This window comes from Sorghum bicolor, chromosome 9 (genome assembly GCF_000003195.3).
Source record: "Sorghum bicolor cultivar BTx623 chromosome 9, Sorghum_bicolor_NCBIv3, whole genome shotgun sequence".
Classification (NCBI taxonomy): Eukaryota; Viridiplantae; Streptophyta; class Magnoliopsida; order Poales; family Poaceae; genus Sorghum; species Sorghum bicolor.
The window spans coordinates 56,599,573-56,624,215 of NC_012878.2; the positions used below are offsets into that span (position 1 = coordinate 56,599,573).

At 45.6% G+C, this 24,643-nt stretch overlaps 3 protein-coding genes across 7 annotated transcripts; all 3 read left to right on the top strand.

Annotated features, from left to right (window-relative positions):
• LOC8063551 lies at positions 1,738 to 6,599 on the top strand. Of its 4 annotated transcripts, XM_021447789.1 has the most exons (6): positions 1,738 to 2,601; positions 2,770 to 2,876; positions 3,309 to 4,692; positions 4,786 to 4,920; positions 5,217 to 5,242; positions 5,670 to 6,599. In XM_021447789.1, the coding sequence occupies exons 3-6, from the start codon at positions 3,366 to 3,368 to the stop codon at positions 6,390 to 6,392; spliced, it is 2,211 nt and encodes a 736-aa protein (XP_021303464.1). In that variant the 5' UTR covers positions 1,738 to 2,601; positions 2,770 to 2,876; positions 3,309 to 3,365; the 3' UTR covers positions 6,393 to 6,599. The 4 variants fall into 4 exon arrangements, with proteins under 4 accessions (XP_021303464.1, XP_021303463.1, XP_021303462.1 ...); XM_021447788.1 differs by having other exon boundaries at positions 1,740 to 2,601; positions 2,760 to 2,876; positions 3,309 to 4,920; XM_021447787.1 differs by having other exon boundaries at positions 1,740 to 2,601; positions 3,309 to 4,920.
• Positions 7,852 to 11,470, top strand: LOC8063552. 2 transcript variants are annotated; one of them, XM_021448314.1, is made up of 2 exons: positions 7,852 to 8,358; positions 8,488 to 11,470. In XM_021448314.1, the coding sequence occupies exon 2, from the start codon at positions 8,524 to 8,526 to the stop codon at positions 11,149 to 11,151; it is 2,628 nt and encodes an 875-aa protein (XP_021303989.1). In that variant the 5' UTR covers positions 7,852 to 8,358; positions 8,488 to 8,523; the 3' UTR covers positions 11,152 to 11,470. The 2 variants fall into 2 exon arrangements, with proteins under 2 accessions (XP_021303989.1, XP_002440205.1); XM_002440160.2 differs by having other exon boundaries at positions 8,493 to 11,470.
• On the top strand, positions 22,391 to 24,615 carry LOC8074560. The gene is made up of 7 exons (XM_021447838.1): positions 22,391 to 22,797; positions 22,877 to 22,948; positions 23,049 to 23,116; positions 23,222 to 23,336; positions 23,427 to 23,507; positions 23,618 to 23,710; positions 23,808 to 24,615. The coding sequence occupies exons 1-7, from the start codon at positions 22,567 to 22,569 to the stop codon at positions 23,886 to 23,888; spliced, it is 741 nt and encodes a 246-aa protein (XP_021303513.1). The 5' UTR covers positions 22,391 to 22,566; the 3' UTR covers positions 23,889 to 24,615.

The window sequence follows — 24,643 nt, forward strand, 5'->3', positions numbered from 1 at the left end:
CAACGCACACCGTGGCCACCCCGAGCGGATCGGATCAGGACGACGAGGGAGCGCGCTCTCGGTCGAGGCACGGTAGACATGAAGGGACGGCGACCGCGACGGGGACGGGGACACGGCGGCTGCAGCGTCGCCACCTCGCGATGAATGCACAACAGCTGGGGGGTAGGCCGCCGAGGCCTAAGCGCCTAGCGGGGAATGAAGCCCACGCGCGCCGCGCCGCGCCGCCCCCGCCCCCGTGCCGCGCAGACGCTCTCGGCGACCTGAGGATCGCGACGGCGCGCCGAGCGCGGCGAGACGTACGTGGCGTCGTGGGCGAGGTCCGTCCGCGACCCGTGGGGCGGTTGAGGAATGAGGGGGGTGGGGGATTGTAGTCATGTGCCTGTGCGCTTCATCAGTTAAACTGTGCACTTGATTTTATTTTTATCTATATTTAATGCTCTATGCATGCGACCAAACATTCGATGTGACGTGGAATCTTGAAAATTTTTGCCAACTAAACAAGGCCTAAGCCTATGGATATTAAAGAGATAATAACGTGAAAGGTGAAACATTCCGTGGTGCTGGTTCTTGTTGCCCATGTGTGGTGCCATGAGAACGAAGTGATCCCGTTCCATCCAGTTGCTCTGTGTGGTTCGCACACTCAGGTCAATTGGAGACACGGAGATAGAGTAGAACCTCAAGGGTCGGCATCAGAGATCCGAACACCAAAAGGCTTCCAAGTAGTAAGGGTAAGGGGCTGTGTTTTTTTGGAAGAGGTCACAACGGCTCTAGATTACTTATCTATCCGTTCTTTTTTTACATATCGTGTCAATATCATAGATGAGCCGGTTGGGGTTTGTGTGATAAAATCTGTTCATTTGGATTTAAGTCCTCGTCTTGATGTGAGTATTCATATTTTTTAGATTTATTCCAAGATTTAACGACACTATACTTTTAGTTGTAGGTGATGTCATCGTCGACAGCGAAACGAGGGACATGTGGTGACTTTATAAATTTCAAGATCTGCCAGCGCAGTCCTTCAGAGGTGCTCGTAGGATAGAGTTTATATATATGTGTTTATATAGGTGCGTGTGTGCGTGTTGTATGCGTCTGTGTTATATTTTTAATTCTAAAAAATGTCCTAAATAAAATATTACCTATTTTAAGAAAAGTTCCACAACACCTTCTCATACTAGATCTAAAAATATAAATTTATATCATGAACCTATATGTTTTTTTGAACGGTGTCCTAAGATACAAGTTCTATTTTCTTACGAACATTCCAAGCACATGCACTTGGTGAATATTACCTCAATTGCTAAATACTTACTTATACCACTTCATATTGTATAGTACTAATAACAATATCTAAAAAGAAGTTCTTTCTTATCAAGACCTTCTATAGAACTAGTAGATCTAGTGAGAACTAGTTTCCGTAGAACCAGCTTTACTATAAGTCTATAACTAGTCACAAAATTATGTTTGAATCTTCCAACAAACTCTCATATAAAGATAAACTCATTTTCCATGGATCCCACCAAACATAGTTTACTTGTAGTAGATTCAGTACTTTTCAGTGAAGAAATAATATTTTTTTCTCGTAACAAATCAGCATCAACAACAGCTAAACGAACAGGTTTGAAAATCCATTTAGCTAAAACATATTTATATTTTAGAGATCGAAACTGCATATTCAAGAGGGTAAAAAACAATCAGTAATTAAAGAAAAAGTGCAGCACTAGTTCACACACAATTCCCACCTCTTTTTTTTTCCGGTCTTTCGAAAAAAGGAAACAACCTTCCCATTTTTCACCAGACAACGCGCGCTACTGTAGTCACCATTCGGCAGATCACAGCCGCGCAGGTCGTCGTCAACTCTCTGTCCCGTCGTGCCGAACGGAAACCACTGTGGCAGCCGAGCCCAGGGGCCCCGGCCACCCTGTACGCGCGGGCAACAGGGAGTAAGGGAGGGAGGGACCTCTCCCACGCCACGTCCGTCCCCGGAGATATTTTCCGCTGGCGATCGGCCGTACGCTCCCCATCCGACGCCTCCGTTGCCGCCACCGCGTCGCCGGCGCAACCGATGGCCGCCTTTTTGAGGACGTGGCCCAGGCGGCTTCGCTTTTCCCTGTTCCTCCCTTCCTCTCCCATCCCCGTCTCCTGAGCTGGGGGGACTGGCTGACCAGTGACCAGCCCTCTCCCACCTCGCACGCCTGTGGCTGTGGCTCCTGACCTTTTCCACCACCGGAGTTAATGCCTCCGCCTCTCCGTCAGCGCCGCCTCGGCTCGCCGTCTCGCTGTGCGCGGCGTGGGTCGTGGTAGCAGTACCGCGCGCGTGGTGGTTGGGGCCTTTGGGGATGGGCGGAACTGGCGGCCGCGAGGTGAGGTGAGGTGAGGAGTGGAGATTGAGGGGGGAGCTGTTGTGGCGCGTGTCTCCCTGTCGCCCACAGCTTCTTTTTATTCCTCCCCGCCCGGTTCCGTTCCGGGGAATGGATTCTGGGGAGGAGGAATTCTGAGCCACGGGGGAGGGAGGGAGGAGACGCGGCTGCTTTGATCCCTTGCCGCCTCGGCTCTCGTACGTAGTACGTTCTCGTCGTCGTGGCGCGTGGCGGCGCAATTTGGGTGAGTCCATGCTTACCTTCTCCTGCCATTCCGGCCTTGGATTTTTTTTTGGCTGTGTCTTCCCACGGTCTAGGAGCGAGCGTTGCGAAGGAAACCTTGGCTCCTGGATGCTCGTTGTTCCTTTTTTTTCCGTGCTTTTATGTGGCGGTAATTCTCAGTTTTTGGCAGCGGCGTGCGTGTTCCTTGCCTAGATTGGCGTGATCCAATTCTGGTCCAACTGAGAGGCGTAGAGGTGCCCGCCGCAGAACACGAGCGCATGCTTGGTGCTTGCTAAGGTAAATCTGTTTCACCTTTTGTTTGTTGATCAGGTGCTACTAGATCCATTTGATTGATGCAGTCATTTTTGGGTGTTCTGTCTGGAAATTGGAAATCGGGTTAACATCACGCTTCCTGTTTTTCTGAAGAGTTTGTATCGCAAGGGCATATACCATGTAGGAGTACCAACTCTGTGTGATGGAAAACTTCCTATTAGGTTCCTCTCCTACCAATATATACACTCCAAACTTTACTAGTTCTAGTGAATCTCCAGCGCGATTGATCAGCTGGATTTAAAAGTGGAGTTGTATATAAACAACTTACAACTCTAGTTGAACTTCTGACCCTTCTCTGTTTTCCGGATTTACCAGTTTCTGCATCGTTTCTTCTGTCATCAGGACTTAAAAGGATCTCGTTGTTTCTGATTATGTTCTCCTTTGCGTCCTTGACAGATAGAAGCATCTGCAATCATCATTCCTGGTTTGCGAGCAAACTCATTTACTTTAATCATGTCGGATTTACTTGGGAGTAGATATGATAAGCAAGAAGATTTTCAAGTTCTGTTGAGCAAGAAAGATCCTGGAGAACCACCTCGGCACAAGCATTACCTGTGGATGGCACACTGGACCAAAGCAAGCAGCAGTGCAGAAGCCCGAAACAACAATGGCAGCAATCCTTTGGAGGATATCAACAAGGGCACTACTACGAAAGATGGTGAGACCTTGCCTTATGAATTCATGAAATCTACAGTTGCTGAAAGGCTCATGGTAGGAGTAAGCCGTGGAAGTGCCTCCATGCAGCATGCCCGGCAGTTCAATTCTAGTATGTGGGGTATGGCACGCCATGTTTCCAATGAATTGGGACCAAAGAATAGCGAACAGGTTGATGAGTCTTTTGAAAAATCTATGAAGCACGATGCTGTGAACTTGAGAGCTAGAGCAGTTGTGTCAGAAACATATTCTATTCACAAGCTTTCAGAGTTACCGTTGGATTTTCAAGACCTTGGGAGCTCAGATGATCCAAGTCCAGATTGGAGCCACTTTCCAATGTTCGAAATTAATCGAAAGATTGACAGTATTCTCAACCGTAAACGAAAGTCTGCAGCACTTGGTCCTGCACCTCTGAATCTAAATGTGTCTGCATCCCATGTGATGGCCCTATCGTCACAGGAATACATGATGCACTCACATCAAATAGCTGACAAGAACATGGATACGTGCAAACCTGCAGAAGGCTTTGCATCTCACATAGAAGATCCTGCTGGCCTCAACTCAGATCCTTCAGGGCCAAAGTTAAAGGGACAATTATTGGATACCATGTCATGTTCTTGCAGCAAGGACGACAACAACTCAGCAGATTGTCCAATAGATGAGCAGCATACAAGCCACTATTTTGCAAACTCAAAGCATGAACTACCCTATGTATCTAACGAAAAGGAGTTCAAGTTTGCAGGAAACAGCCACAATCGAATGGTTTCAAGTGCGGCCCACAATCTGAAGACAAGAAGATCTGCTGTCTGTAAACAACAAAGTGCTGCAGAGGCAATGTTCTGTGAACCAGTACTTGGTAGTGAGTTTCAGAATGAACCAATAACTATTTGTACCATGGGCAAGAAGGATGGTGAAAATTTTCATGAGATGTATAAATCTCGTGGCAAGGCCGTTTCATGTTCTTTGTTACCTTATGAGCATCATCGTCATCTGAAAGCACAGAGAACGGAATCTGCAGGAAATTTGAAAGTCTGCGCGTTACCTGATCAAACTGCAAATAAATTGACAGAAAAGAGTAATGGTGAGCTGCTGGCATATGGAGCAAAGTCAAAGGAAATGTATACAGGTTCTTGTAACCGAAGAAGGCCCTATTTATTTGAAAAGTTAACGATTCCTTCCAAATCACAAAGTGCATATCCTAAAAATTCTGCGTCTTCAGGAAAATCTAGCGGCTTTGGAGTTTGTATGTACGGCACCAATATTGGCAGTCGGTTATTCGGAGAACAGAATCAATCTTCAGCTAAGACTGAAACATTACACAGTGATACTCTTATTGGGTCCAAATCCTCAGCAGGTGAGGTCTAGCATCTATAAAATACAGTATCAGCTAAGTGTGTGTTTGGTATCGCGGCTTGCGTTAAAAGGTGCTTCTTTTTTTTCGTCGAACGCACAGGAGAACTGTGCATCTTTATATATTATATTAGAGAATAAAAGGTGCTTCTTAGTTATTCAAAACATATATGCTAACAAAGCAGCATCACTGCACATCTTTATATATTATATAGAGAATAAAAGGTGCTTCTTTGTTGCTGATGATAGCAGTATCACTCTCAGACTCACACATGTTTTCCTTTTTCTGGATTGTTGTAGGCATTGCTTCATTGCCGGCACAAAAGGTATCAGTGTTCCATAATCCAATAGCAATCTGATCTTCTGTTTTGCGCATGAAGATGGTTCCCGGACTACTTATATTGTTTGATACTATAAAAAACAACATATGGCTTGAACTGTTTTTGTATTGTTTGGATGGTTTTGGAAAAAAAAAAACTTTCCTGAAAAAGGCTTATAAGCTTTATTGTCAGAAATGCATTTTCATGTGTCATCAACTTTGTTTTAGTGTTAGTCGATCTTTCCTGTTTATGTTCTTTAGTTAAAATCCTGGAATTTGAATATATTTAGGTTGGTTTGAATATATGCTCACCTACCTGTTGTTTGTTATTCCACATGATAATTATTTCAAGCTGTGCTCATTAGTTATGGATCCGTATCAGTTGATAGATCTATGTACTGATTCTTTCATTACCGATAATAAATGTACTACAGGACTACGGTTGTCCAGACAAAGCAAAAAGTGAGCAGCTGGCAGCTCCATCCAAGAGAGGAGATTCAGGATACAGCAAAGAAGATGGAACCCATACTGTCAATGAAGGTCATGATGTTTCGTCCAAAGCAACCATTGGTAGTAAGCAACCGTGCATGCCCGGAACAGGAATCACGAACCTAGATCTCATACTTTCCCAAATGAGCAGAATGAGAAATCAAATTTCCCGTGGTATAATTCAACCACCAATAGGTGCCGAGCCAAGTGATAGATGGCTCAAGCGCCTACAGCTTGACATATCAGATCCTGACATGCCTGGTTCCAAGAGGCCAAAAATTGGAGACAGTCCTCCACTCAGGCAAAGAAATCGTTCTTTTGACATGGCACTTCCTTGCAACAGGACTGACACTGAAGCAATCGATCGTGTTAAGGAGGACCAAAGCTTGGATGAAGGGAAAAAATTGCAAGAACAGCAAGAAAGAACCCCAATTCTAGAGAAGAGCGTGAATAGTTGGATAGGAAGATGGTGCCAGGGTGGCACTCCTGTTTACCATGAAGACCCAGGCCAGGGAAGGCAAGGAACAAAGCCTGGCCGGTCATCCGAAGAACTTGAAGGTCAGTTCCCAAGCATTGCAGCGATGGCGATGATGGGGCGAGCGATGAACAAGCTTCGGCCATGCGAGCATCAGAAGAAGGGGCCATTTGTGGTGTGGAAGACAGATTGACCTTTGTGTATACGTTTTTGGGTGTAATATACCGGTTTCTTTCCAGAAAGTAAATGTAAAGCAACTGTGAAGTTTGCCTGGCAGTGGTTCATGGTTTATTTTTTTTTTCTGAAGTGAAAGTAGCTAAGTGTAGTGTCTACCGATGGTGTAATGGTTTAATATACCAATCATATAATAATATACTCTTCACTGTGCCGTTATGAATTATGATGGTGTGTTGGGGCCTCAGCTGAAGGGCATTGTCAAGATGAATATGTGAATTGTCCCTGAATAAAAACATTAATCTTCGTTTTTTCTTTTGATAGGGGAACTATCATGCGCCAACATGTTGTAGAACAGCTAACTAGAACACTAATGATGAAGCAAAATAAAACATATGATGAAATCATGATCCGTGTAATTGGGAGATGAACAGATGAACAGGCGGCAATCAATGTTTTTGCCCCTCTTCTTTTACGGAAAGTAGTGAGCACTCCCATTGTTATTGAGAATTTCTCCCATTTTTATTGGGAATTTAAGATCATAATTAGATAGCACTCTTAGGGTTAGTGACACAGTTTTAGCAGCAGAGAGAAAATCAATACACATTTACCACTATTACACATGATTAGCTCCAACACCACTAGCAATTGAAGATAGAGAAATAATATTTATCCAAAAACTCTTTCATGGCATTGATAATTCCACGCTGTTATTTTTAGTGTTACCTTATATATATAGTTACATCGAATACTATTTATTCTTCAAGAATACATGGATGTATTAAAACAATAGCAGATCTATAATTTTGATAATTTATGGATGAAATTATACTTAAAATATAATGTTTTTTTAATAAACAAAATTTAGTTGAAAATAAAAAGTTAAATGCACTTTGATAGTTTATAGATGAAATTGAGTCCAAAATATAAAATTTAAAGACTGAAATGATCATCTTCATAGTTGTAGGACGAATTGAGTCTAAAACTAAAGTTTAAGAACCAAAATAGCCGTTTTAAAAATTGAGAGATAAAATTGAGCCTCGAGTAATATTTGAGAGACTAAAATAGCTATCGTGTCCGGCCTAAACTCTTGTTTAGATCAAAAAGTTTTTTTTTGATTTTGACGCCTAAATGTGTATCTCCAATCCTCGAGTGTTTAGATCAAAAAGTTTCTTTTTTATTTTGACGCCTAAGGTCTTGTTTAGTTGGAGAAATTTTTTGGGTTGAGCTACTGTAGCACTTTCGTTTGTATTTGACATTTTTTATCCAATCATGGATTAATTGGGCTCAAAAGATTCGTCTCGCAAATTTCAGTCAAACTGTACAATTAGTTATTATTTTTATCAATATTTAATGCTTCATGTGTGTGTCTAAAGATTCGATGTGACAGGGAATCTTAAAAATTTTTGGGAAATTTTAGGAACTAAACAAGGCCTAAATGTGTATAGCCAATCCTCGTGTGCTGACTGCTGAGCCGCCATCCGTTGTTGACGCCGCACACCCACCGGAGCTGCTTTAGGTCTTCCTCAACACACTTCCCTAACCTCCATCCTCCCGAGATCCTCCGCATAGGAGCCCCAGCACCGAATCCCCCACCCTGGACACACGCCCCGATCGGCCGCCTTCTCCGTCTTCGCCACCGGCCCGGGATTACAGGATTCGCCGCGGGAAGCAAGCTGGCCCCATCTGGTCTCCGGCGGTCACTCTGACAACCTGGCAAACGCATATCCGGCGCCCTTTCGGCTTGTATATCAACTGTGGAAGAGGGGGCGCCGGTGTTGACCAAGCTGCCGCGGCTGACACGCGGGAGTATGTGTTCGTTTCGGACTCCGGGAGTCCGCGTCCGACCGATCTCTCTCTCTCTCTCTCCCTTATAAAAGTTGGGGAAAGGAGAGGTTTTTGCATCTTTGGGGGCAATTTACGAATCATCTTGTCTTAACCAACACGCCGCGGACGCCTTCTACGCCGAGATTATAATTCAGGGGGTGCGTTTTTCTCTTCACTCATACTCGAGAATTTTCAGAATATATATTTAGTATATATCTCTTTACATTACATGGTCCAAGTACATAGGATCTTAGATTGTCCTGATACCAATCTCGTGTTTATTTCAGTGCAGATTATCTCATAGTTGATCAATTTTGGGTGACATGATGATCGGGAATAAGAGAAGGGCTGTAGCATCTGGTGCTGCACATTTCCTGCCGGAGGAGATGATGACAGAGGTGTTCCTACGGCTGCCTGTCAAATCCATTCTTCGCTTTCGGGCCGTCTGCCGGTCCTGGAATGCAGTGCTTTCATCCGATGAATTCTGCTGCCTCCACATGGCCAGGGCTGAAGCAGAGCCAGCGCCTCCTAGTCTGTTCTTCACTTCACCAACAGCTGGTTTTGACGCCACTGCGGTGTACTTGAGCTCATCATCAGGCCCCGATGACGGCCTGCTGTTCACTCTTGATGATGTATGTGGCGGTGACTTCATCCACATGACACCTGCACCGTGCCGTGGCCTCACCCTCCTACACGATCCTTTTGCACCAGCTTACTATGTCTTCAACGCATCCACAAGGGCAGTTACCCGGTTGCCCCCGTGCCACAATGCGCACTATGTGACCGCTGGGCTTGGGTTTGATGCCCGGACGAAGAAGTACAAGGTGGTGAGGTTATTCCGAGGGGATCCTGGTGATAAGCAGCATATCAAGTGCGAGATATACACGCTGGCGTGTGATCATGGGAATGGATGGAGGCCGCCTGCTGCAGGTGTACCCTTCAGATTCTGCAGGGCTGCTGTGGCAGCCATCCACCATGCTAGATGGGATAAACTGCTGCCAGTATATGCGAATGGGTGTCTGCATTGGCTTCTCTGTCTCTCATTCATCGTTAAACGGCCACGAGCTGCCATCCTATCCTTTTCTGTCACAGATGAGACCTTTGCATGGGTCCGGTCGCCGCCGTTTGAAGCATCAGGTGTGCACTTGGTGGAGCTTGCAGGCCACCTGTGCATGGTCCGGGACCTTCGTCATGTTGGCGTGCTAGAGATTTGGAAGCTGAATGACTGTAGCTCTGGTGGTTGGTCATTGGAACATCGCATTGATCTGTTGCAGCATGTTGGCAGAGATGTTGTAATTGAGCCTGAGATTGTTAGAGTTATTGGTTCTGTTGGCAGTTGTGTGTCCACAAAGAGGATAGTCATTGCTACATCCAAACGCAAGGTGATTGTCTATGATCCCGTGTCTCAGACTGTAGAAACTGTCACTGCAATCAGAGAGACCCATTCATCTTACCAAGCTGAAAATCTTGCTCTTACTAGTGTCTCCCTGTTTCAAGAGAGCCTGGTTCCAGTGCATCAGACAAATGAAGAGAGGGCCCTGTCAGCTCCCCTGGCTAAAGCGACTAGGGAGATCTTGCTCCGACTCCCAGGTGATTGTACCATGCGATTCAAACTTGTCTGCAAGCAGTGGCTTAGCTTGATTGAGAGTAACAGCTTTGTGCACTCTTATCACTCGCATAACAACATGGACAAGAGGCCCAAGATCATGCTTGTGGGCAAGGGCATCACTTGGGATCGCATCACTAGAGGATCAGGCTTCAGTTTTACTCCCTGCTCAAAGTTGCTCCAACGTGCTCGTAGACATGATATATGGCTTGACACGAAGGTGGTTTGCTCCAAGCCTTGCCATGGCCTGAACCTGCTAAGCACTGAGCTGAAGGACTATCTCTACAACCCCTGTACAGGTTTCTGTCGTATGTATCACACTCGAGGGGAGGCATCCGTCCACGTACCCTGGAATATTCGTAGCTATGGTTGTGTACCAGAATGCCTGCATGCTTTTGCAGTTGGCAGCAAGAATGTTGGCCTGGGGTTCAATCTGTCGACGCAGGATCACGTGATTGTTGAAATGTTTTACCACATGAAGGACTTCAAATCCCGTCGATATTTCTTGACATGCATAGTGTCCGAGTGTACAAGGGGCTCTGTCAGTGACGGCTTCCCGCCACCTCTGCCTGTGAGTGACATGCCGCCGGTGTATCTTGCAGGAGTGCTCTACTGGATGACTGATCCAAGGTTGGGCGAAAGTGATGCGAGGGCTGTTGTGTCGTTTGACATAACAAGAAGTGAATTTAGTGTCATCCCCTGTCCGCAATGTATTGCTAAGTGGAACTGCGGAATTGCTTCCAGTGCTTTTCTGGTTGAGCTTGAGGGGACATTATGTGCTGTTCTTGCAGACCCTGATGCAGAAGAGCTAAGTATTTGGAAGCGAGAGAATGGTCAGTGGCATAGCGCATACACGGTGTATTTGGAAGGTTGGCCAGGCTATTCCCTTGGGGCAAATGTTGTGGTGCCATGGGCTATCGATCCCAAGGACGGGAAGATCTTGCTAAACACGGGGAGGAAATTGGGATTCTATGATCCAGCAAGGCGTTTTATTGAGAACCTGTATGATCTTGAAGAGGTGCTGCGTGTCAGGAGTACAGAGCAATCCTCTCATATTGGAGTCCCTGAAAATCTTTGCATTGCCAAATGCAAACATGATGTTGAGAGGTTCTGTTCACAGAAATCACTTTTTGTGCAGCACAAGGTTTCAGATGATCCTTCGCCTGCTTTATCTGGAAATAGTTCTGCATGCTCCAGCGGAGAGCAATGTTTGGATAGAAGAAATTCATTACATACTGAAATAATACCCTTGGTCCCTATATTATACGGGGAGAGTCTGACAAGTTTTCCCCGAAAGCGCAAATCAAACGTTTTATTAGATATTTTAGCATCACAATTTCCATAATACTAGTCCATCAATGTATATAATGTTTTATCATGTTCATGTCCAATTGGAGATAGGCTGGTAAACTGGTGCTCCTAGGCTGGTTACTTGAGAGTGCACATGCAGAAACTATTGGTGACGGCCACCGTCATTTCAGATCCTTTGGTAGGCAGAAAGTGTTCCTGTGTTTTTTCTGAACCAGTTTCTTTTGTTCACTGCATTATGTATAAAAGCGAAAAATCATTCCCTTTAACCTTTAATCATTTCTGGAGTTTGTGGTGCTGTTGTGTAATCGAGTATTTCAGATGTTAGATGCCTTATTACTTTTAGTTGTCAGATATGTGCTGTCTTACAATCTCTGGTTGCTAAATGATTTCTTCTTGCCGTTTCAGCTTCCCATCCTAAAATGATGTATAATATAAATATAAATTAATATGAGTGCCCTAGCTGAACTTGTTTGCTTACTTACGTTATTACTTTATTGATAGCAGTGGCCATTTTCCCTGCTCTCAGTATATGCATTTATATTTTCAACGAGCATGAGGCAGTATGTGATAAAGGAACTGTCTCTAGATAATTGATAATGACATGTAACAGCCACTCTGAGAGGATGGAGCGCTATGCTCTGTGATACCTCACATGATGTTTCCAAAATGCAATCAAATTAGACATGTTTTGTGAGCATAATTTCTTAGAAAATATGCCACACAAGGAAATACTCGATTACACAACAGCATGTGATGGTGCCGTGATCGGCTGTGACGGATCTATTGGCTGCTATGCCATGATGGATTTGCTGTGCGCAGGCCAAGGCGATGCAGCCGATGCTGGTGGAACGCTGGGGCTGGAGTGCGACAAGGACGACTTCCTCCCGGGCGGCCGGTCGAGTTCTTCCGCCGCGCGCCCAGCTGGGCAGGGGTCGCCGACTCGCCGGCCGGGGCGAAGTACTGTTGGCTGATGTGTGCCGCGCTGCATGCATCTCAACCGCTAGGAGTAGCTAGGTAGACGGGGAGGAGCACACTTTCTCGCGTCTCGCCCTATCCTTTTCTTTTCTGCTGCGCCTGCACTGCACCGTACCAGTGGCCGGCCGGATCGATCGATTCCATCCCTTCCTCCTGCCAGCGCTACACACGCCTGCTGCTGCCTGACTCATGGACCACACCTGTTCCATCGATCCGTGTCGCTGCACGCCTTGTATAGTAGGTACTGGGCGTTCATCCTTTCATTCTTTCTTGTATGGCCTCGTTTAGTTCCTCAAATTTTCCAGATTCCCTGTGACATCGAATCTTTAAACGTATGCATGAAGTATTAAATATAGATAAAAATTAAAACTAATTGCACAGTTTAGTCGAAATTGACTAGACGAATCTTTTGAGCCTAGTTAGTCCATAATTGGACAATATTTGTCAAATACAAACGAAAGTGGTACTATTCCTATTTTGTAAAATTTTTTCGAAGTAAACAAGGCCTATGTATTAACTAAGGGCATGTTTAGTTTTTCATGGAATATAAAATATAAAATGCTAATTATTTTAGAATAATAAATGCAAAATGTCAAAATTTTCAGGATCTAAAATACAAAATTTATTACCCTCACTATGTTTTTTTTTAATTTCCTCTTGAGCCTAAAATCTAAAATGGATAATAATATTTTTTTTGTCAAATTTTTACATAGTTTAGTTTTATTATACAAAATGAGAAGCCAAGATATAGAATTTTTTTTTGGATAAAAGGGGCACTAAACACCTCCTAACTCAAAATTAGCTAGAGTCACAGACGTGATGCGCAAGGTAGTACGAGTAAATTTGGATCGATTGGCAGACACTTTGTGTTGTCTGCTGTTGCATGGCATGCTCATGCACTTTAATTTGGCGATCATGGCCATGGGCATTTAAGTCTACAAAAAGCGTCGATCATGTCCATGGGGCGAACTGGAACATGTACGTACGAGTGTTTGCGCTGTGCCTGCTGATAGTGCACAGGCCAGGCAGGGAGGCCACCCCAGGTCCGATCTGCTCCAGCTGGTCTTCCGCCTGCACACGGTACGGGCGGCCGGGTTATGGAAAGTTTACTTTCACTTTGGGCTTGTTTAGTTCCGAAAAGTGAAAAGTTTTCACTACTGTAGCACTTTCGTTTGTTTGTGACAAATATTATCCAATCATAGACTAACTAGGATCAAAAGATTCGTCTCGTTATTTACAGCTAAACTGTGTAATTAATTTTTGTTTTTATTTATATTTAATGTTTCATGTATGTGCCACAAGATTCGATGTGACGGAGAATTTTGAAAACTTTTTGGTTTTCAGATGAACTAAACAATATTTGTACACACAATAATATTGTGATGGAATTCGTGATGTCTGCCAGGGTCGCCGGGGGCCGTGGCGCGCGCACCGAATGGCCAAATGTTGCTGCAGCTCTCCTCAACCACTCTAAACGCCATGACAAGATGTGTGCTGGCACTGACAGCGTAGGCGTAGTATCACGCTGCAGCCATGGACATGGCCATCATCACGCTGCAGCCTGTTGTGTTCCCAGAAGGCAGAAGCCAGAGAGAAAATGAGGCGTCCAAATCCGTGGGGGCGGGTTCGTGGTCGAGTTCCACTCCGGTGAAAGGGCTAGCTCTCGCGTCTCGCGGGCCGCCGACACGAGCCAACTGAAACTGTACTATTGCCTTTGCCTGCCGATAGGGAAGAGGACAGGGTGCAGGTGGAGCCCACCGCGCGTATGCCGCTGCGTGGGACGTTATTAACGTGATATTTGCCTTTTTTTTTACTTTTAACAAGCTCTTTTTATTGTTCCATCAAAAAACAAGCTCTTTTTACCAAATATTAGAGGATTATTTTTCCTAAAATACAAAAACATCGAACCGGGGATCTCACCATTTCTATTACTGACAATGGAAATACAACACAGTATTTGGGATTGGTCCAAGAAACAGAAAGACTTTCTAGATAGAGAGTTATTTTATAATTTATTAGGATATCTAGGGCTTGTTTGGTTTATGATCAGAACACACTATGCACCAGATTAGTCATGTTATAGTTTTTCTATCACCTGTTTGGTTCGTTGCAACAGCTAGGGTGTGCCAAAGTTTCTTTGCACCCTGTTCCACACGTTATAAAGCCACAAGTGTGGCTTTAATTTTTCTTGCTGAACTTTCTTTGGCAGCCCTTATCGCCGAAGATTTTGGCGTGACAAATTGCGGAACCAACAAAACAGGTCATTGCTAAACAATTGTCAGTTGTTATGCCTCTTTTTATCAACCGAGTTTGTGGCCGTCGGATGATCAAGGGGGTTGGTTGTTTGGCGTCCGATCTTGTCCTGGCTAGTTTCTGCGCGGCTCACCCTCACTGCTATGCCACCGCACCCTAGGTCGGTCGTCTGACGACACCCCTACGACCGTCGTCTATTGCCTCCCCCGGCACCGGCCTCCCTTTGTTGTCGCCTACTAGGTTGACCATCCGCCGCTGCACACCAAGTTGGCCCTCTACCACGCTCCCCCTGGCACTGGCGCTGCTTTCTCCTCCGCGCGCTGCACCGGCGCGGGCGTGGCCCCCTCCCATAGCTGCAATCCATATAATTTGTTTCTTCTTTTTTCTAAAATTTATGAATAATTTGTGAACAATCTGATGTTATTTGTGAATAATTTGTCATATGTTTCTTTGGTATCTGGAATGCACATAAATAATTTGATGTTATTTGTGAATAATTTGATGTGTATATATATAAGGTAATATAAATACATATATAAAATTAAGTTGTCAAAAAGGGGTTAAAACATCTGTGCAGAGGATGCGTGGGCCCATCGCTCACGTCTGGGCCCGGGAGTACGCTCGATTCGTGCGTCTCGCCTCTACGCCGGGCCAGCCAGGAACCAAAATGCCCCGACGATAAAGCAAGCCTCCCCCTCCTCCTCCCTTCTCTCCTCGCGCACAGCCAGAAAGCAAACAACCACCTCCTCCTCCCAAAACCCTCCCACTCCCCTCGTTTCACCGCAGCCATGGCTGCCGTCGCTGTTTTCCCCCGCGCCGCCTCCACGACCGTCTGGGCATGGGTGGACGCCGCGGGGCGCCAGGGAAGGCGGAGCTGCGGCTCCCCTCTCTCCCTGGGAGGGTGTGAGCGCCGACTCTCGCGCCGCTCGGAGTCCGGTTCCCGAGGCTCGCCGGCGTCTCCAAACCGGTTCGCTCCCCTTCAGGGTCTCGACGAGGCCATGACGGCGCTGCGCCCCACGGTACCTGCGGTGTCCAAAAAAGCTTCGCCAAAGAAGTCGCCAGGCAAGAGCTACTACGAGGTAGCGGCCACCGCTGGTGTCGGGCTCGGGCACGCCAGCCCCCGCAGCGGGGGGGCGAAGATCGCTGCCACCGCTGGTGGCCTGCACGTCAGCCCCCGCGGCGGCAAGGGCGTCAACGCATCGCCCGCAGCGGGCGTGGCCGCGCTGGTGGACGGGGACGCCGCTTCGCTCGTGTTCGCATCGCGGACGGGCGCCCGACGGGGCGGCACCGGTGCGCTCGACGGCAGCACTGTCCAGAGGGCTGGCCAGAAGGGCCGCGACGCATCGCCCGCAGCGGGCGTGGCCGCGTTGGTGGACGGGGACGCCGCTTCGCCCGTCCTCGCATCGCGGACAGGCGCCCGGCGGGGCGGCACGGCCGGTGCGCTCGACGGCAGCACTGTCCAGAGGGCTGACCAGAAGGGCGGCGACCCATCACCCGCAGCGGGCGTGGTCGCGCTGGTGGATGAGGACGACGCTGCCGCTTCGCCCGTGCTCGCGTCGCGGGCGGGCGCCCGGCGGGGCGGCGGCACCTTTGGGCTCGACGGCAGTACGACGATGGGACCTGCCGAGTCTGGCCGCGGTGTTGCGTCTGCAGCTACCTCATCCTCATCTGTTGTCGCTGCATTAGGTGGCGGACGTGGCCACGCACCACCTGCTGCTAGCGTGCCCGGTGGTGGTGGCGGCGGTGGCCGTGGTGGTGGCCGTAGCGGTGGCGGTGGCCGTGGCCATGGCGGAGCTGGAGACGGAGGAGGGGCCGCAGCTGGCGGTGGTGGAGCCGGCGGGGCGGCCGGAGATGGCGGCGGCGCGGGCGACATCACTCCCACTCAGTTCGTGCCAAGACCACTGCCCCAACCTCAATGCGCAGGCTGCAAGCAATCAGCTATTGCTTACATCGGCTGCTGCCTAAGGAACGTGGTATGCCCTGATCACTTATCGGTTTGTGATTGTCCAGCGGGCTCTGGAGCATGGCACATTTTGCCCTTACCCGTAGTGTGGGATAGGGCAAATGTTGGGTCCCTGTTGTTGTGGCAACACTGTAACACTCCCAAGTTCCCATTGATGCTAGTTGGTGCTCACAGGGTGGGCAACAGTCTTTATTACCACTATGGTAGAGTTCCAGAGGTAATTGACAACAATGTGGTTGCACTGACCATTACTGTCCCTTGGTATATCGTTCAGGGTCAGGGTAGGATTAGTTGTTACAAGGAGTGTGAGCCACAGGTGATTCCCCGACACGTGTACTTCCCGTAGATTGAGTTTGGCCATATCTTTAGTTACGTGATATCTTCTATAATCCATCCATATGTACTAATGTTTTGATACCCGTAGAAGGGTAGTATGAGTTGAGAAGCTGTTATGTTTTAATGTTGGAGCTATTACGTTCTTACTCTAATTTTGAAGTCCAATTGTGATTTTATCCTTGTTTTTGTCACCGTTGCGATTTTACCTTGCTTTGCGAAAACGAAGCTTCACTTTACCCCTACTCTGTGAATAACAAGTAACGGTGTCAAATGGGCTCGGTAAGGACAAGTTTACCCTTGTGAAAATGCCCCTACCTTCCTTTGTACATTGTGATTTTACCCTCACTTTTAACTCTGTTAGTTTTTTGTGCAATAAAATAGATAAAAAAACAAAAAATCCTTCATAGGGAGACCAAAAGATAATAATACCTCTTCCTCATTGTTGTCTCCTCTACTGATTCCTTTCTCTCCATTCTATGACCGAAACCCTCCGTCCCTCGCGTACTTTCGTACTCATGTTCTACGACCAAAACCCTAGCGTGTCGGGCCTGGGCGATGAGAGCGGCTGGGCAGCTCCTAGCGCCGTGCAGCCAAGGCCCGCGAGAGGCCACCCCCTCAGTCCCTCACGGTCAGGGTCACGAGCGTCGTGGTGCCCCATGCGGTGCGGGCGGCTATCGCAGGCTGCCGTCACAGTCACATTTAGTCCTTCTAATAGTGCTACTTTTTAGCAGGTTGAATTCAAACAGGCCTTAAAAGTGGCATGATTAGCCTCCCGATTCTCAAATCACCGTACAAAAAATTGTGCAGTTTACCGAGATAGTCTAAAATTGCATGTAAATCTTGTGCAATTTCTGGAACAATACGTTGAAAAAAAAATTATGGAACAAGAAATGGCATGACCAGGCTCTCGATTGTGGAATCACGGTTGAGACAATCTAAAATTCACACCTTCAGCAAGCGTGACTAGACCAGTTAGTCTAGTTGTATGCTTCGAACCCTCGTAGGGACAGATTTGTTAGCTAGAGGTCATAGTTTATCTATGTGTTAAAAAAAATTTCTTCATCTATCCTACACTAAAGCACATGTCTAATAAGCCTAACTCTATCTTATAGGAGGTACGATGCCATTGTGTATAGATGAGGAAGAAGTTTAGATATTTTTTTGACTTGTGTAAGTAGGTGTAACACCCAAAAAATTTACAACTTTTGAAATAGGAGAAAAATGATTTAATTTTGTATTTTGTGCTCATGAAAACATAGGAAAATAATATTTTTCATTTAATTAAAATTTATCATAGGATGTAGCAACTTGTTGTGCATTCATATTGGAGCATTTATTCTCATTGTGTTGTGTGATTTTGGGGAAAGTCAAAATATTTTCAAACTGATTTTTAAATTGTTTTGAAAAGGATTTAAAAGAAAAAAACAAAAGAAGGAGCAAATCCTTTTCCTCTCTCCGGTTTCGGCCTGGAAGGCCCAGCAGCAATGCGCCCAGTTCCCCTCTCCCTTTCCCCCTCGGCCCAAACGTGCAACCGGCCCATTCTTTCCCCCCAGCCCAGCCCCGCGCCTTTCCCTTCTCTTTTTCTCTCTGTCACTGGTCAACCGGGCCCGCACGTCAGCGACCGACCTTCCCTTCCTTCTTCTTCGTCGCGTCGTCCTCGAGCCGGACTCCATACGGTGCCACCAAATCCCGATTGGCACGGGATTTGCTGCCTCCAAACACGTGTAAGCCACCCCTATAAAGACCTAAACCTTCTCCGTGCTTCTCTTTCGTGTTTCCGCGACCCTGGACGTGCTCTAGCCGGGTTTCGGATCTCGCCGCGAGGGGAAGAAACCGCCGCCGTGGTTCTTGCTATACGCGGCCGCTCCGTCGAAATCAAGTGGAAGCCGAGCTCCGTGATACGGTCCCGAACCTCTCTGTTCATTCCATCAGCTTTTTATCCCTCTCTGTGATGCTCAATTGTTCGCCGAACTTCACAGAAGCACCGCCGTCCGCCAGGTTACGTGGCGAGTCGTCTCTGAGCCTTCCCCGAGCTTTGGTTTGGCCCCAGGTGAGCTCACCAACTCCCCCTCTGTCTCCCCATGCTATCGGTTTAGCGAATAGTGGACCGTAGCGCATCTTTCTATGAACTCCGGCGAGCTCTGATCCCTGTCGGCCATGGCGCCGCCGCCCAGGCCGCCGGCGATGTGCTGGCCGCTCTCTCCCCCACCTGCGACTTGATCTGGGCCATCCAATCAAGATCCAACGGATGAAAATAAAACATACCCCTTCGATGGCTATTTTTCTAAAGACCCCCTGCCCTTTTTAAGTATAAACCCGCAGTCCCCCTGGCGCCTTTCTTAATCGCGTATTTCTGTTTTGAAAACGTATTCTCGTTGGTTGGATCCGATTACGCTTTCTAGTATTTATAGTTTTGCCATTGAAATTGTTTTGCCCATAAAATACTTGTTTTAACTCCGATTTGACCCATTCAAATTGTGTTAGATTCGTAATCACAAGATCTACAAGTTAGTAACACTGTTTTCTCAGTTTGAAACTTTTTAATTTCGTGACTTTAATTAATAAATTTCTTTTCTATACAAAATCTTAGAAAATTCATAACTTTTCCGTTTTAACTTTGATTTTCATGATCTTTACGTCTATGAAATCGTAGCGATGCGTAGAATCATTTTATAAACTTTTCTCACTGTTTTCATATGATTGGTGTACTGTTCTAGTTGTAGCCTTGTTTGCTTCGTGTATGTTTGTCTCCGATTGTTTGCGTGTTGTTGATTGATGTTTGGGAATAGACGGTGAGCTGTACGATGGTGATTAAGACCAAGCCTTTGAAGACCAGCAGGCTTAGGAGAGCTTTGATCAAGGCAAGTATAACTGGGGACTATCCTTATTACCTATACACAATTAATACAATATGTATCATATGCATGTGTCCACCTTGATGACCTTAGCAAAATCATAGATGATTATTATCCTGAATTCCTTGATTACCTATTTGGATATGCATTTGGGTAGTTCTTGCTAGTGCTTGAATATAATCCATGATCTTGTAACATGAATATTTGGATATACAATAAACAATAAAATAAGCTTTCTAGCAACTTGAACATAAAGGGTGGAAAGAACTCTAGTTTTTGCTGGATTGATCTTGACCCTCCGTAAGGACTTATCCCTTGGCAAAAGCTGGGACAACTCGTACAACCATGAGGGCTACATGGCTCTGGTTTTAGCTCAGTATGAGGATCTTTTTCTAGCTTGTTAGCGGTTACCTTAAATGGCGTAAGAATGGCTAGACACGTTGGGTATAGTGTGGCCTCTGTCCGTGTGTATAGGCTGCGAGTTATGTGCCATGGAAGGAGAGCTCTATATCTGCCTGCCGAGTGAATCTAATAGCCCTAACTTGTTAGACGAAACCTTTGAAAGGCTTCATAGTGATCCCTGCCGACCTTCCTTGGAAGTGGGTTAAGAGGCTGATCACCTCGGGCGAAAGGGTAAATCATGACTCATGGGTAAAGATGTACAACCTCTGCAGAGTGTTAAATCTGGTATACTAGCCGCGCCCACGGATACGGGCGGCCCGGAAAACTGACGGAATAGATGGACACTGATGAACATGATTAACGATAATAAAGGATGATTTATTATGTTGTTTATATGTGTTATTCATAATTCTTGTATACATTTGATCATGTGGTTATGGGATTAATTATGCTACCTTGATATTTGCTATCAAATGATTAAACATGCTATCTACATATAAAAGCTAAATGCAGTCAAACCAGTGTCAGCTATTTGAGCCTCATGAACCCTGGTTATACTTGTTGAGTACGATATGTGCTCACTCTTGCAATTTCCCCCACACTTCAGGAGATGTTAGGCTTGTGATCAACCAGTCAGTTGGATCCTGTAGAGTGAAGTTAATACCCGAAGTTTGGAGTTGTTTATCCGCTGTTGCTATCAAAGGTTATCTCTTTTATACTAAGTACGTTATATATTTATGCATTGTCTTTTGATATTACCCCTTATTTGTAGCTATATGTGAGATTTGACTTCTAAAACTCACATATGGTGCATATCTGGTTTTGTCCTTAAAATCGGGTATTACAGTAGGTATTCTTCTTAACCACAATGCCCTGAAGCTATCTTATCCCCACAGGTATTCTTCTTAACCACAATGCCCTGAAGCTATCTTATCCCCACAGGTCGACTTTTTCCTTTTAATTCACAACTTCAATTCATATAATAAATCCAAATTTTCCTCAAAGAAAACCGCTCCTGTCGCCAGATTAGTCGTGGTCGCTTTGCCGAAAAAGAATCTATTACCATAGCACATATTAGATGGTCGCTTTGCCGAAAAAAAAAATCTATTAGGACAGCAAAAAAAAAAAGAAACAAAAAACGAGCTCAGCTGGTGCTCAATCATCTGTGGTATGGACAGATAAGTGTGACGACCCAAGTTGTCACCAGAGCTAAATCATCATCGCTCGTTATTTGGGGGTGAGAGAGGCTCGAACTCAGGATAACTCAGCCAAGCTATGAGACTTACGCGCTAGCCAACTGCGCCACAATCGATACATATCAGCCAGCGGCAGCGGCGTCTCCGTGCATGGTTGCCTGGTTGGACTCGTTCGTGAGGCCGCGACGGTACAAGTACCAAGCGAATGGATTTTGGCTCGCCTGTCCAAGCGAGCAAAACCTTTGCTAGCTCAGGGTTCGTTTGGTACCTTTGCTAGGGACTGTTTTGCCTCACCAACAAAAAAATACACTATGAGTTAGGAAACTATTTTTATTAAATCCACTATAGAATATGTATTGATAGAGCATCTGTTTGGTATCAAATAAGTTATTTTTTCTATTTGGTGTTTTTTCTTTTACTAAAAAATGTCGGTCAAAATTTAAGAAGTTGAACTCAGTATCCAGTTCAAGTAACCAATAAATTTTGGAAAAGGAGTAAGGTATAGAGTAGTAAATACAACTAAAAGCGTATTACCATTATTTGGTATCTGATAATTATTGTTTGGAGAAAAACAAGTCACGCACATTGTATAAACTTTGAAAATGTGAGTTAAACTATGATGGGTTTTTTTATTTGGTCAATCATCTCGTGAAACATGCCGAATAACTGTTGCAGGAAAAGGAGACGAACAAAATAGTGCACCAGGACAGGAGATTCCACACATTCGTAACAAGACAAGGAAACGTGTACGAAAGGTGAGAGATTACAGAAAGAGACCAGAGCTCAATCCATCATGCAACACCTTAACTTCCTTCACCTGCCAACTTCCGGACTTCCCCATCGTAACCAGAATCGCAGGTTTATGACAAACAGACAAGCAAAGGATGATATCAGCCTATCAGCAACAAGATACGAAATAATGTAATTTTTGCAGCAAGATATCATAACAACGCTGGCTTTCTTGAACTAAAAGTTCAGCTGGATGCTTAAAAGAACAATTTATAGCACATCAAGCTATTAATCTTTTGTTATGAACACTACCTATATACGTAAAAACATTTAAAAAATTTACTGAGACATATACTTATATAGAGATTTATCACATTTAGAAGTGTGATTATATTTATCCGTCCCTGGAAAAGAATGGCTTTGAGTTTTAATGGGAAAAGAATGGCTTTATTTAGCCAGTAAGCAACACTTCGTTTGCCGCCGAATTCAGGCGGTGCCTTGTTCTCTGCATGCACTAACAATCAAGCATGTCAGAGCGTAAGATGTTTCAGAAGCAAGCAAAGACCAGAGGCGCCTACTCCATCTCTTGCTTCTCTGCGCCATTCTCTCGGCGCTTCAGATATCCAAACCCCTCGTCGCAAGCCTTCTCCTTCAGCCTGCCTGCCGCCTCTGTCCTTCTTCCTCGCCTCCACCCCCTCCATTCTTATGCTTGGGCGGTTGTCTCGAGCTTCCAGGGATCCATGGCAGACCATTTCGCGGTGATGGCAGGCCGGTTGCTGACGGAGTCCAGTCTTCAGTCCGCCATTGGGGAGGCCTCTGCCGTGCCCTCCACCGCATCGACTGCGTGCGATGTGCCTGTCCAAGATGGCAGGCAAGCGAGCGGTACTGTCTTGGTAGAATGCAGAATCTGCCAGGAGGATGACGACGAGGCCTGCATGGAGGCTCCTTGCTCCTGCAAGGGAAGCTTGAAGGTACAACGCATCATCATGCTAATCCCACTTCGTTTCAGCAATTAGTTTTATTTTTAAATGATGAGGTGTTTTGTTGCAGTACGCCCATCGCAAATGCATTCAGAGATGGTGTGATGAGAAGGGAGACACCATATGTGAGATATGCTTGAAGGTGAGATTCTTCACCAGGCATCAAGTACTCAGCTGGTAATTCAAATCAAACTTTACGCAAACAAAAACTGACTGCTATCTTCTGATTCACGGCCACGCAGCAATTTGTACCAAATTACACTGCCTCTTCAAAGCTGTTTCAACGAGGAAGAAACACGATTTTCTTCAGGTACCTCATTATAGGATTTCACTTGTTATCACAGGAACTAATGCTTGAATCTGACCAGTGATCAGGAATGTATGAAATAACACCCTTCTCATTTCTCAATTGCAGTGCTCCTGGCTACATTCAAGCACGGCCAGATCATTCTGCTACATCAACAAGCTATGGGTATGATCAAACTCCAGCTCCTACCGGCGTATTATGTTGTCGCATAATCGCTATAACTGTAAGTGGTCGGTGAAAGATACAGAGTACATTGCTTTCTGTTCGTCCAAAAGAAGCTCGACAGTAACATTCTGAAACGTCCACCTTTCAGCTGATGGTTCTCCTGGTCTTCCGCGACGCTCTCTCGGTTTTCCTGGATGACCAAGATGCCTACACCGTTGCAATGGTCACTGTAAGGCTCTGAATCACATCCTTGAAAACCTAGATGCATCAAATTCAAATCGACGCTTGCAGCTTGTCTAACTTGTCACAAATTATGCATACTCCTGGGGAAAAAAACAGCTGCTGATGCTTAGAACCACGGCGATCGTCATTCCGGTCTACATCATATTGGTGGCGGTTACTGAGCTGCTTCATCGACGCAGGCAACGGCAGGTTTGTCTGAATGTATTACCAAAGATCATGCTGCAAGATAGTACTACGACATGCAGTTTTCAAGCTGAGATGATGAGGCGTGAGCGTGACGATGCAGGTTGTGCACGACCAGATGACTTCAGAGCATGAAGGAGGGGAGAGTACGCAGCCGCAGCAGCATGTCATTAGCATTCAGTAGCAGGCTGGCCATCAATCCTGGTGTTCTTGTTGTCATCCAGTATTGATCCTTCAACGAAGGACTGAGCTTCTACTTGTAGTGTGACGTGACGTGACAGCAGATATGGAACATGACATGACTGTAACCACAGAACAGCGTTGCCTGCACTTGTACATAGTAGTCGTAGCATATTTAACTGCTGCCAGCAGCTTTCTATAGAGACCATTGTACGTGGCCACTCTCTTCGAATGAAGATCAAGTGAGCTTCCTGTGCATAACACTATGACTTGAAGTAAGCTGCGAATCGATTTGCCAAGTTGATGCAGAGCAAAGGCAAATTCAGAAGGGAGAACTCCATGGCTTCTGCACTGGGCGTAGTGCATCGAAGTACATGGCCTCATGGGACGGGTCTGAGACTTGGAAGAAACATACTGTGGTTACTCGAGATATAAGTTTTAGCGGCCAAGGTATATTTTCATATCTGTAAATCCTGTGAAATTTCGCAAAACATCATTCAGTATGATTTTATTCTTGTTATTTTTAAATATGATTCAAGTTATTTTTGAGAGAGAGAAATATGTTACACGTATAAACACACTCCCTCCGTCCAAAACATGTAAATCAAACATTCTCAAGTTTGATCAGCGTATCAACATTTGTATCCCTAAATATATTCATTATAAAAAAAAATATAGCATCATTTATCTAATGATACTTATCACCGTAACTATTAGTATTTTCTTATATATATTTGATCTAAGTTGAGATTAACTGAC